Source organism: Salmo salar, chromosome ssa14 (genome assembly GCF_905237065.1).
Source record: "Salmo salar chromosome ssa14, Ssal_v3.1, whole genome shotgun sequence".
Classification (NCBI taxonomy): Eukaryota; Metazoa; Chordata; class Actinopteri; order Salmoniformes; family Salmonidae; genus Salmo; species Salmo salar.
This window is the reverse complement of record NC_059455.1, coordinates 32,608,480-32,622,045: the sequence shown is the minus strand read 5'-3', so window position 1 is coordinate 32,622,045 and position 13,566 is coordinate 32,608,480. Positions and strand designations below refer to the sequence as shown.

The following is a 13,566-nucleotide window of genomic DNA, read 5'->3' as shown; positions in this document are numbered from 1 at the left end:
CTTCTATGCTCACTTCGAGGCAAATGGCACTGAAACATACTGTGAACCATCAGATCCTCCTCTCCACCCTCTCCGAGTTGGGCATCTCCGGCGCGGCTCACTCTTGGATTGCGTCCTACCTGACAGGTCGCTCCTACCAGGTGGTGTGGCAAGAATCCGTCTCCGCACCACGTGCTCTCACCACTGGTGTCCCCCAGGGCTCAGTTCTAGGCCCTCTCCTATTCTCGCTATACACCAAGTCACTTGGCTCTGTCATATCCTCACAGGGACTCTCCTATCATTGCTACGCAGACGACCCACAATTAATCTTCTCCTTTCCCCCTTCTGATAACCAGGTGGCGAATCGCATCTCTGCATGTCTGGCAGACATACAGTGGGGGAAAAAGCATTTGATCCCCTGCTGATTGTGTACGTTTGCCCACTTACAAAGAAATGATCAGTCTATAATTTTAATAGTAGGTTTATTTGAACAGTGAGAGACAGAATAACAACAAAAAAATCCAGAAAAACGCCTGTCAAAAATGTTAGAAAATGATTTGCATTTTAATGAGGAAAATAAGTATTTGACCCCTCTGCAAAACATGACTTAGTACTTGGTGGCAAAACCCTTGTTGGCAATCACAGAGGTCAGACGTTTCTTGAAGTTGGCCACCAGGTTTGCACACATCTCAGGAGGGATTTTGTCCCACTCTTTGCAGATCTTCTCCAAGTCATTAAGTTTTCGAGGCTGACGTTTGGCAACTCGAACCTTCAGCTCCCTCCACAGATTTTCTATGGGATTAAGGTCTGGAAACTTTCCTAGGCCACTCCAGGACCTTAATGTGCTTCTTCTTGAGCCACTCCTTTGTTGCCTTGGCCGTGTGATTTGGGTCATTGTCATGCTGGAATACCCATCCACGACCCATTTTCAATGCCCTGGCTGAGGGAAGGAGGTTCTCACCCAAGATTTGACGGTACATGGCCCCGTCCATCGTCCCTTTGATGCGGTGAAGTTGTCCTGTCCCCTTAGCAGAAAAACACCCCCAAAGCATAATGTTTCCACCTCCATGTTTGACGGTGGAGATGGTGTTCTTGGGGTCATAGGCAGCATTCCTCCTCCTCCAAACACGGCAAGTTGAGTTGATGTCAAAGAGCTCCATTTTGGTCTCATCTGACCACAACACTTTCACCCAGTTGTCCTCTGAATCATTCAGATGTTCATTGGCAGACTTCAGATGGGCCAGTATATGTATTCTTGAGCAGGGGGACCTTGCAGGCGCTGCAGGATTTCAGTCCTTCACGGCGAAGTGTGTTACCAATTGTTTTCTTGGTGACTATGATCCCAGCTGCCTTGAGGTCATTGACAAGATCCTCCCGTGTAGTTCTGGGCTGATTCCTCACCGTTCTCATGATCATTGAAACTCCACGAGGTGAGATCTTGCATGGAGCCCCAGGCCGAGGGAGATTGACAGTTCTTTTGTGTTTCTTCCATTTGCGAATAATCGCACCAAATGTTGTCACCTTCTCACCAAGCTGCTTGGCGATGTTCTTGTAGCCCATTCAGGCCTTGTGTAGGTCTACAATCTTGTCCCTGACATCCTTGGAGAGCTCTTTGGTCTTGGCCATGGTGGAGAGTTTGGAATCTGATTGATTGATTGCTTCTGTGGACAGGTGTCTTTTTTACAGGTAACAAACTGAGATTAGGAGCACTCCCTTAAAAGAGTGTGCTCCTAATCTCAGCTCGTTACCTGTATAAAAGACACCTGGTAGCCAGAAATCTTTCTGATTGAGAGGGGGTCAAATACTTATTTCCCTCATTAAAATGCAAATCATTTTATAACATTTTTGATATGCGTTTTTCTGGATATTCTTGTTGTTATTCTGTCTCTCACTGTTCAAATAAACCTACCATTAAAATTATAGACTGATCCTTTCTTTGTCAGTGGGCAAACGTACAAAATCAGCAGGGGATCAAATACTTTTTCCCCCCACAGTATCAGTGTGGATGACGGATCACCACCTCAAGCTGAACCTCGGCAAGACGGAGCTGCTCTTCCTCCCGGGGAAGGACTGCCCGTTCCATGATCTCGCCATCACGGTTGACAACTTCATTGTGTCCTCCTCCCAGAGTGCTAAGAGCCTTGGCGTGATCCTGGACAACACCCTGTCGTTCTCCTTAACATCAAGGCGGTGACCCGATCCTGTAGGTTCATGCTCTACAACATTCGCAGAGTTCGACCCTGCATCACACAGGAAGCGGTGCAGGTCCTAATCCAGGCACTTGTCATCTCCCGTCTGGATTACTGCAACTCGCTGATGGCGGGGCTCCCTGCCTGTGCCATTAAACCCCTACAACTCATCCAGAACGCCGCAGCCCGTCTGGTGTTCAACCTTCCCAAGTTCTCTCACGTCACCCCGCTCCTCCGCACACTCCACTGGCTTCCAGTTGAAGCTCGCATCTGCTACAAGACCATGATGCTTGCCTACGGAGCTGTGAGGGGAACGGCACCTCCATACCTTCAGGCTCTGATCAGTCCCTACACCCAAAGAAGGGCACTGCGTTCATCCACCTCTGGCCTGCTCGCCTCCCTACCTCTGTGGAAGCACAGTTCCCGCTCAGCCCAGTCAAAACTGTTCGCTGCTCTGGCACCCCAATGGTGGAACAAGCTCCCTCACGACGCCAGGACAGCGGAGTCAATCACCACCTTCCGGAGACACCTGAAACCCCACCTCTTTAAGGAATACCTGGGATAGGATTAAGTAATCCTTCTAACCCTCACCCCCTACCCTCCCCCCCAAAAAATATATAGATGTACTATTGTAAAGTGGTTGTTCCACTGGATATCATAAGGTGAATGCACCAATTTGTAAGTCGCTCTGCATAAGAGCGTCTGCTAAATGACGTAAATGTAAATGAAACATGCATGAGAGCACCAGCTGTTCCGAAAGACTATGTGATCACGCTCTCTGCAGCCAATATGAGTGAGACCTTTAAACAGGTAAATATTCACAAGGCAGCAGGGCCAGACAGATTACCAGGAAGTGTACTGTGAGCATGCGCTGAACAACTGGCAAGTGTCTTCATTGACATTTTCAACCTCTCCCTGTCCGAGTCTGTAATTCCAACATGTTTTAAGCAGACCATCATAGTGCCTGTGCCCAAGAACACTAAGGTAACCTGCCTAAATGACTACCAACCCGTAGCACTCACATCTGTAGCCATGAAGTGCTTTGAAAGGTTGGTCATGGCTCACATCAACACCATTATACCAGAAACCCTAGACCCACCCCAATTTGCATACCGCCCCAACAGATCCACAGATGATACAATCTCTATTGCACTCCACACCTATGTGAGGAACACCTATGTGAGAATGCTATTCATTGACTATAGCTCACCATAGTGCCCTCAAAGCTCATCAATAAGCTAAGGACCCTTGGACTAAACACCTGCCTCTGCAACTGGATCCAGGACTTCCTGACAGGCCGCCCCCAGGTGGTAAGGGTAGGTAACACCACATCCGCCACGCTGATCCTCAACACAGGATCTCCTCAGAGGTGCATGTTCGGTCTTCTCCTGTACTCCCTGTTCACTCATGACTGCACGGCCAGGCACGACTCCAACACCATCATTAAGTTTGCTGATGACACAACAGTGGTAGGCCTGATTACTGACAATGACGAGACAAGCTATAGGGAGGAGATCAGAGAAGTGGCCGTGTGGTGCCAGGACAACAACCTCTCCCTCGACGTGATCAAGACAAAGGAGATGATTGTGGACTACAGGAAAAAGAAGACAGATCACGCCCCCATTCTCATCGACGGAGCTGCAGTGGAGCAGGTAGAGAGCTTCAAGTTCCTCGGTGTCCACATCACCAACAAGCTAACATGGTCCAAGCACACCAAGACAGTCGTTAAGAGGGCATGACAAAACTTATTTCCTCTCAGGAGACTGAAAAGATTTGGCATTGGTCCTCAGATCCTCAAAAGGTTCTACAGCTGCACCATCGAGAGCATCCTGACTGCTTGCATCACTGCCTGGTACGGCAACTGCTCTGCCTCCGACCACAAGGCACTCTGCCCATTATGGCCCAGTACATCAAGGCTCTACAGAGGGTAGTGTGAACGGCCTAGTACATCACTGGGGCCAAGCTTCCTGCCATCCAAGACCTCTATACAAGGTGGTGTCAGAGGAAGGCCCTAAAAATTGTCAAAGCAGCCCTAGTCATAGACTGTTCTCTCTGCTACCGCTCGGCAAGTGGTACCGGAGCACCAAGTCTAGGTCCAAGAGGCTTCTAAACAGCTTCTACCCCCAAGCCATAAGACTCCTGAACACCTAATCAAATGGCTACCCAGACTATTTGCATTGCCCCCCCCCTCTTTTACACCGCTGCTACTTTCTGTTGTTATCATCTATGCATAGTCACTTTAACAACTCTACCCACATGTACATATTACCTCAACTAACCGGTGCCCCCATACATTGACTATGTACCGGTACCCCCCTGTATATAGTCTCGCTATTGTTAATCTTCAATTACTTGTTACTTTTATTTCTTATCTGTATTTTTTTTTAACTGCATTGTTGATTAGGGGCTCGTAAGAAAGCATTTCACTGTAAGGTAAGCATGTGACTAATACAATTTGATTTGATTCTTAACCTAACCCTAACTGTGACCTTAACAAGTAGTTGCTTATCAACAGATATTTTGTTGATGGTATTACCATATGTAGAGCATCTACAGATGGACTATCCAAACAAAGTGTGACCCCAAGTTATCTCACCCTGAGTCGGTTAGCGAAGTGTCGTGGAAGGCTGAGCTCGGTGGCAGGGCTCCCCAGCAGTATGGCGAAGCAGAACTGGAGACCCAGCTTGTCCCTGACGTCCTCCAAGCGCTCCTGGGCCAGCATGGCTAGCTGCAGAGAGGGCACCCGGACCAGCAGCATGTGGCCCCGGCCCCTGGTCCCCTCCCGGCCTGGAGCACTGATCAGATCCTCCACCATGGCCAGGGTCTCGGGGGTGATGTGGTCCCGTAGGGAAGGAGAGGAGGTCAGAGCCATCATGGCTTCTGTGTACTGCTGGATCAACAGGTAGCTCCTGATCACCATGCTGTGTAGGTGGGGATGTCTGCAAATGGGAAAGTAGAGGTGGTGGTGTTAGTCGTTTTAAGGCAGGTTTGGTGTCCAGGTGAACTGGCTTAGCAGCTTTTTGGGGACCCGAAACCTGACACAGAGTGACTGACTGACCTCTCCAGCAGCGTGTTGACCATCTTCTCGAAGGCGTCATCACACCGCAGGATGGGGCTGGCCACTCCCCACCGCAGAGAGCTGCTGTAGTCCCTCAGGCCAAAGTACATCAGCTCCTTAGGAGAGACCTCCTCCTATGGGTCAAACACAAGAACATCAGCTGCTGTCTAAGCAAACTGACTGTTCTCTGTGTCTGTCAGTTACTTTTACATTTTTTTTATTTATTTATTTATTTCACCTTTATTTAACCAGGTAGGCCAGTTGAGAACAAGTTCTCATTTACAACTGCGACCTGGCCAAGATAAAGCAAAGCAGTGCGACAAAAACAACATCATAGAGTTACACATGGGATAAACAAACGTACAGTCAATAACACAATAGAAAAATCTATATACAGTGTGTGCAAATGTAGAAAGGCAATAAATAGGCCACATAGGCGAAATAATTACAATTTAGCATTAACACTGGAGTGATAGATGTGCAGATGATGATGTGCAAGTAGAGATACTGGGGTGCAAAAGAGCAAAAAGATAACAATGTGGGGATGAGGTAGTTGGGTGGGCTATTTACAGATGGGCTGTGTACAGGTGCAATGATCGGTAAGCTGCTCTGACAGCTGATGCTTATAGTTAATGAGGGAGATGTAAGTCTCCAGCTTCAGTGATTTTTGCAATTCGTTCCAGTCATTGGCAGCAGAGAACTGGAAGGAAAGGTGGCCAAAGGAGGTGTTGGCCTTGGGGATGACCAGTGAAATATGCCTGCTGGAGTGCGTGCTACGGGTGGGTGTCGCTATGGTGACCAGTGAGCTGAGATAAAGTGGGGCTTTACCTAGCAAATACTTATAGATGACCTGGAGCCAGTGGGTTTGGCGCTGGATATGTAGCGAGGGCCAGCCAACGAGAGCATACAGGTCGCCGTGGTAGGTAGTATATGGGGCTTTGGTGACAAAACGGATGGCACTGTGATAGACTACATCCAATTTGCTGAGTAGAGTGTCAGAGGCTATTTTGTAAATTACATCGTCGAAGTCAAGGATCGGTAGGATAGTCAGTTTTACGAGGGTATGTTTGACAGCATGAGTGAAGGAGGCTTTGTTGTGACATAGGAAGCCGATTCTAGATTTAATTTAGGATTGGAGATGCTTAATTAATATGAGTCTGGAAGGAGAGTTTACAGTCTAACCAGACACCTAGGTATTTGTAGTTGTCCACATATTCCAAGTCAGAACTGTCCAGAGTAGTGATGCTAGTCGGGGAGGGCGGGTGCAGGCAGCGATCAGTTGAAGAGCATGCATTTAGTTTTACTAGCATTTAAGAGAAGTTGGAGGCCAAGGAAGGAGTGTTGTATGGCATTGAAGTTTGTTTGGAGGTTAGTTAACACAGTGTCCAAAGAAGGGCCAGATGTATACAGAATGGTGTCGTCTGCATAGAGGTGGATCAGAAAATCACCAGCACCTAGAGCGACATCGTTGATGTATACAGAGAAAAGAGTCTGTGGCACCACCATAGAGAACACCAGAAATCCGGACAACAGGCCCTCCGATTTGACACACTGAACTCTATCTGAGAAGTAGTTGGTGAAACAGGCGAGGCAGAAACCAAGGCTATTGAGTCTGCCGATAAGAATGTGGTGATTGACAGAGTCGAAAGCCTTGGCCAGGTCGATAAAGATGGCTGCACTGTACTCTCTTTTATCGATGGCGGTTATGATATCGTTTAGGACCTTGAGCGTGGCTGAGGTGCACCCATGACCAGCTCGGAAACCAGATTGCATAGTGGAGAAGGTACGGTGGGATTCGAAATGTTCGGTGATCTGTTTGTTAACTTGGCTTTCAAAGACTTTAGAATGGCAGGTAATGATGGATATAGGTCTGTAACAGTTTGGGTCTAGAGTGTCTCCCCCTTTGTTTTTGTCACACTGCTTTGCTTTATCTTGGCCATGTCGCAGTTGTAAATGAGAACTTGTTTTCAACTGGCCTACCTGGTTAAATAAAGGTGAAATAAAAATAAATAAATACAATTTGAAGAGGGTGACTGCGGCAGCTTTCCAATCTGGTTGTCTCAGTGGTGGAACTATTTTCTACCCCATTATTTGTGCGGCTATTTAGAAGTTTTTACTTGCAATGACTATGATATGTGTTTGTTTTCCAACCTTAGTTGAATGCACTGACTAAGTCGCTTTTGATAAAAGTGTCTGCTAAATGACTCAAATGTGAATGTAATTCCAAATAGGTACCACCAGATGATGTAGATGAACCACTGCGCAGGGCCACTCACCAGGCTGCCTGTGTTGGCTGGCCAGTGCACCTCGTTGTGAACGCTGATGCGGGACTGTCTTGTCTGCAGGGTGAAGGGGAAGCAGCTGACCTGCAGCACCAGCAGGTTCAAGGCCTCCAGGACCTCCTGGCAGTTTACCACCCTGTCAGCTATACCCTGAAGCTCCCCGTGGCACACCGAGCCGGACCGGGCACTACACAGCGAGGGGAAACAAAAATGAAGTTACCTTGGGGTAAGTCGTTCTGTCCTGTTCTATATTTATGACCAAAAATACGCCTCAGCTCTTTTCTGTCTTGTTCTGACTTGGCTTGGGCTGTTCTGTTCTTATTCAGTACACTGTGTATCCGAGGACAGACCCTCTAGCCATAGCAAAGTTTTCATTACTACATCTGTCAGAACCAACATTATCAGCAGCACAACTTCAAGTTTACTCAAATGTGTGTGTGCGTGTGTATGTGTTACCTGGTCAGGTCCACGTGGGAGTTGTCGTGGATGAGCACGAATAGGGTGTAGGGGTTCTGTTTGACTTTCCTCATGAAGGCCTCCATCTTGGCATGGAAGTCTCCGTCTTGACGCACCACGTACTGGTCTGACGTCTGGTGGGCTGAGGAAGCATCCTCTATACCCAGGTCCACTAGCACTCCTGTTAGAGACAGGCAGAAAGAGATTACTAAAAGTCCAACAATCATTACTAAGAAACCTCATAAAAGGCAGATATACTGTAATCTTGAGATGAGTCTCTTGTAGACGACCACCTAAAAACGTGATTTTTCAATCCATTGTATTGCCAGTGCAGCCTTTAAATTCTAATTTGACCCTCTTCGCCCCTAATGAGTACCTGATTGTTGGATGCGATGAGCGGTCTGGTTCACCAGGACGTGAGACGGAGGAACCAGAACCAGGAAGTCCACCTTGCAGAAGCGGCCCAGGTCCAAACTCTGGCTGCCTGAGTCTGCTATGGAACACACCAGGGAGAGCAGGCTCCTGGCTACACTCAGCTGGGGAGAGTGGATCTGAAACATGTCACTCAGAAGCTCTGTTGGAGGAGGGGGGAGGAACATGCAGGTCAGCATACTGGAAACTTAGAGCTGAATATATACAGTAGATTATTATGATATCTGTCCATCCATATTCTGATCCAGAAACTCCATAGTGAGTCTCCAGCAGGAAGAGGAGGAGAAGACAGAGGAAGGGCCAGACAGAAGCCATGCCTCACCTGACTCGGAGGGAGGTACCATGGTGGCTGCCTCCTGGGACGGGATGTGGTCGGTGACATTGCCCTGGAAGGGCTTGATGACCTGGCCCTTCCGTTGCCGCTGGATGTGTAGCAGCTGCTTGTCCAGGTTATCCCCTGGAAACAACAACACAACAGGCCACCACCCATCAGAGACAAAGACACTCTCACACACAGCAGCTACATAAGCAAAACCTCCTCATCAAATATTGATGTGTCTGTCTGTGGCACAGTGTCCCATTTCCATCCTGTGACTGCCAAACTGCCAGTTCAAGGTATTGCTAAACAAAGCAGTGGGCATTAAGGAAGGTGAATATGCATCATTGGGAAAAGATACATAAACAGAATAATAGGTGACCTAGATCGTGGTGTTGTTCTGTTCTCATATTGACACTAAAATAAACATTGTCCTTGAAACACAGTTCATGTGTGTTTGATTAATTGATTGATTCATTAAATAGACTACCAACATACTTTTCCTCCAACAGAAAAATGAGAAAATAGAGTAGAAATTATCTTTGAGTTTTTTCCATTGATGTCCTGTCTCATGGCACTTACTATGCTCACCTAGTGATGTGGTTTTGAAGTTAGACTCCAGGACACTGACTTTTCCTGTTATGAGCTCATAGCTGATCTCCTTCAGGAACTCATTGGTGGTGAGCATTCCCTCAGCTAGTGCTCTTGCCTGGTACTTCCCTGTAAGACACATACAGACAAGTGTGAACGAGCCCAAGTGTCCTTTGCGCAGTAAGACTGTTTCAGCCCACAGAGCTAAGGCCTAGGCAGCTCTGGGAGCTGACGCAAGACTTCAGGTCTCAGGCAAGGTTCACCTACTATAATTACTTCCTTTGGTACATTATTAATCAGGGATCATCAACTAGATTCAGTTGTGGGCCAATTTTTTCTAGAGTGGATAGTCAAGGGGCCGGAACACAATTTTAAGACTGCAAATTGCCCTCAATAAGCCCAACAGATGTAATATTTAACTAAAACATAACTATTTCAAACCTTGTTACATTTATATACGATCACATATATCTCTTTATTATGCGTGGAAACAGATTTGTAAAATTAAAATAACTGATTTGCTGGTGTCTTTTATGTCCAACAAATATATAAAAAATGTTATCTCAGAAAACTTGGGGGGGGCCAAATCAAATCACCCATTGGCCAAATTCGGACTGTGGACCCCCAGTTGGGGAACACTGCTATAACTATAAAGACACAACAGATCTAGGTATTGTAGTGTAAAGACAGTATGAGAACACTCACCCAGAACGAGCACACAGAACTCATTGCCGCTCATCTTGGAGGCAAAAACAATAACCACGTAGGTGGGCAGGCACTGTTGGTGGAGCGGCCCATTGCAGAGTGAGCGCAGGGACTCGGAGATGCCCTCCCCCAGGGAGTTTTGGGAGACTAGGACCTGAACCCTGCCCCCAGAGACGCTGGCCTCCAGGCGGGCTAGCCAGGGCAGCTGGGCCGGGGAGATTGAGGGACCTCCAGGACAAATCAACATGGCCTTCTGCACGATCTGCTCAAATACCTCCCTCAGAGGGATCTGCTCCGAACCTGGGGTGGGGGGAGGAGATATGAGGAGAAGTGAAGAGAAGTGAAGAGAACAGAAGATAAAAAATAAATATATCAGTTTCCCATGTCTACTTGCTATTTGTTTTGCAGGGGATGGTGTTCTTATGCAGTGCTTAATTTGAGCTGGATCCTCCCGTATCTCTCAGTTTTGGACTGTTTTGTTCCGGAACCTATACCTCTCATGGCCTGAAAAATGATTTTCACTTTTAGCAATGTAAAAATTCCAATAAAAGTTGCCTCCTCGTTAAATCCCCTGTCCCAATGTAATGTGAAAAAGTAGATATTCGAAGAGTTGATTCGGGTTGGGCCGGCTTATGGTTTGCGCAACATTACAACCTATGTTTGAGACAAACGCGTGGCCATGGCTGTGTGAGAAGAACGCCTGTATCTCTCACAGAACTAGAGTGACATTCACATTCTATGATCCCTCTCTCTGCTCTGATAGACATGAGCCTGCAACTCTCATCTCTCCAGCGCAAAGGGTTCTGGAGCTGCAGCACCCCTGATGAATTGAAATAAATGAGCCAAAGTTATAGAATTACTGCTATCTGTTCAGAAATAAATGAAATAATTCAGAGTAGACTACTACACCATGAAAAGGCCTATAATTTTGACACAGAGAATCAATAACTTCTTTTAAAAAATGGCCTAGTTGTGGATTGTGTATATTCCAACAAGGCATAGCCTACAGACGGGAACGCACGGCAAATCTGTGAATGAACAGCATGAAAAATAAAAAATAAACCTTTTTCCAATATTTAAAATATAATCGCAGGAAAACACAGGTTGGAATGCAAATGGTTTCTGCTGAAAAGAGAAGACTCTAATCTGTCTGCTGTAGGCTAACAAAATATTTCATTTTACAAAGTAAAACAACAGAGATATGCTTTCAAGTGAAACTGGACTATAATTTCCTCCTCATATTGTAGCCTACAGTGTCTCCACACACCTAGGCTATTGATGGATTCAAGACAAGGTCATTTTTATCAGATTCTCAGTTTGTCAGTGTCAAAGTAGCCTGTCAATTTGATAACTTGTGCAGTATTAAAGATTCCAGTTATGTAAAATTATGCAGAATTGCATGAAATGCGTTTATAATTTCTTCCGGACCGTAGGCACTAAAAATGTTCCCCATGTGTGCAACTTCTGCTCTATGCCTCTATGCAAATGCTATGCATGCAATGCTTTATTAGCCTATAACGGTGATTTTCTTTTCTCCTGCGTTCCAATACCTCAGAGCTCCCTAGGTCACCCCCCTCTCACCCTCACTTTTTGTTCTGGCACCTCCCGATTTACAGATGAAGCACTGGTCTTATGTTTGTATAATGTGAACAAGATGTTCATCTCAAGGTCATGCTAGCTTTTTGGAGCCACCATTAAAGTGCATCAGTGACAGTAAGTGGAACATTGGCAGGGATGGAGCACTTTCAGTTACAATGGGGGAGGGGGATCCAACTACCTCATCAGTGTTACCCATAGAGGTACACTACATGACCAAAAGTATATGGACACCTGCTCGTCGTAAATTGAATTCCAAAATCATAGGCATTAAAATGGAGTTGGTCCCCCCTTTGCTGCTATACCAGCCTCCACTCTTCTGGGAAGGCTTTCCACTACATGTTGGAACATTGCTATGGGGACTTGCTTCCATTCAGCCACAAGAGCATTAGTGAGGTCGGGCACTGATGTTGAGCGATTAGGCCTGGCTCGCAGTCAGCGTTCCAATTCATCCCAAAGTTGTTCAATGGGGTTGAGGTCAGGACTCTGTGCAGGTCAGTCAAGTTCTTCCACACCGATCTCAACAAACCATTTCTGTACAGACCTCGCTTTGTCCATGGGGGCATTGTCATGCTGAAACAGGAAAGGTCCTTCTCCAAACTGTTGCCACAAAGTTGTAATCACAGAATAGTCCAGAATGTCATTGTATGCTGTAGCGTTAAGACTTCCCATCACTGGAACTAACGGGCCTAGCCCAAACCATGAAAAACAACCCCAGACCATTATTCCTCCTCCACCAAACTTTACATTTGGCACTATGCTTTCAGGCAGGTAGCGTTCTCCTGGCATATGCCAAATCCAGATTCATCTGTGGGACTGCCAGAGGGTGAAGTGTGATTCATCACTCTACTGCTCCTGAGTCCAATGGCGGCGAGCTTTACACCACTCCAGCAGTCGCATGGTGATCTCTGTGTTTTGTGTGACTGCCATGGAAACCCATTTGATGAAGCTCCCGACGAACGGTTCTTGTGCTGACGTTGCTTCCGGAGGCAGTTTGGAACTCAGTAGTGAGTGTTACAACCGAGGACAGACGAAGTGGCCTACCACTTCGCGGCTGGGCCATTGTTGCTCCTAGACATTTCCACTTCACAATAACAGCACTTACAGTTGACTGGGGCAGCTCTAGCAGGGTAGAAATTTGATGAACTGACTTGTTGAAAGGTGGCATCCTATAACGGTGCCACATTGAAAGTTACTGAACTCTTCATTAAGGCCATTCTACTGCCAATGTTTGTCTATGGAGATTGCATGGCTGTGTGCTTGATGTTATACATCTGTCAGTAACGGGTGTGGCTGAAATAGCCAAATCCACTAATTTTGAAAGGGTGCACACTGCCCCCTGTAGTGTGTTGTTAGAACAGGTATGAAGCCAAGGTTGGCCATTTACTGCCACTTGCAGTTATGGAATATTTGCTCATGAGTATAATTAATTAGCTGATCCCTCCTGATGACCTGAATGGAATTATGTGATCCTTCCTTAACCAATAGGAAGACCCACCCAGTTGATTTCTTCAAAATGTTGAAAATCTTCAATGGTGCTGCCAATGCTAAGCCTGTCCTATGGGCACTAGAGTCCTCTGTCATTCTCTATTGTGTTATCAAACTTAAAACAACCAGGCCTTGGCTGAGCTTAGCCTGTCAATCAATAGCCTCGATGTGTGATTCAAAATGTTATATAAGCCTTGCATATCGAACAGGGTGTATGCATGCATGTGCGTGCAAGTGTATGAGTGTTTTGAGACCTTTACCTAGCCTTGCAAGGTACTGCAGGGTGAGGAGGATTACGGTTTCCACACTGAGCAGTTGGCTACTGTTCAGTCCAAGACTGGACAGGGTCTTCTCTGTCAGCTGGTTTCCCTTATAGCAGCTCACTAGCAGGGGGCTCACCACAATGTCCCCCACGTTCCCATAGAAGTATGGTAACGTACCGTGCCCTGCCAAACCAAACATCAGAGTCAAGTC

At 46.7% G+C, this 13,566-nt stretch overlaps 1 protein-coding gene across 2 annotated transcripts in view; it reads right to left on the bottom strand.

Annotated features, from left to right (window-relative positions):
* LOC106569321 (GREB1-like protein) overlaps nt 1-13,566 on the bottom strand; it is a 98,797-nt gene that overhangs the window by 25,137 nt on the left and 60,094 nt on the right. Inside the window, exons 11-19 of one of the 2 annotated variants that reach the window (XM_045694219.1) lie at nt 13,353-13,538; nt 10,009-10,308; nt 9,295-9,432; nt 8,719-8,853; nt 8,341-8,538; nt 7,965-8,145; nt 7,503-7,695; nt 5,227-5,360; nt 4,765-5,107 (exon numbers count right to left, since the gene is read on the bottom strand). In XM_045694219.1, coding sequence (XP_045550175.1) covers nt 4,765-5,107; nt 5,227-5,360; nt 7,503-7,695; nt 7,965-8,145; nt 8,341-8,538; nt 8,719-8,853; nt 9,295-9,432; nt 10,009-10,308; nt 13,353-13,538 — 1,808 coding nt within the window. The remainder of the gene's footprint in view (nt 1-4,764; nt 5,108-5,226; nt 5,361-7,502; nt 7,696-7,964; nt 8,146-8,340; nt 8,539-8,718; nt 8,854-9,294; nt 9,433-10,008; nt 10,309-13,352; nt 13,539-13,566) is intronic. The other variant, XM_045694220.1, reaches the window with a different exon arrangement.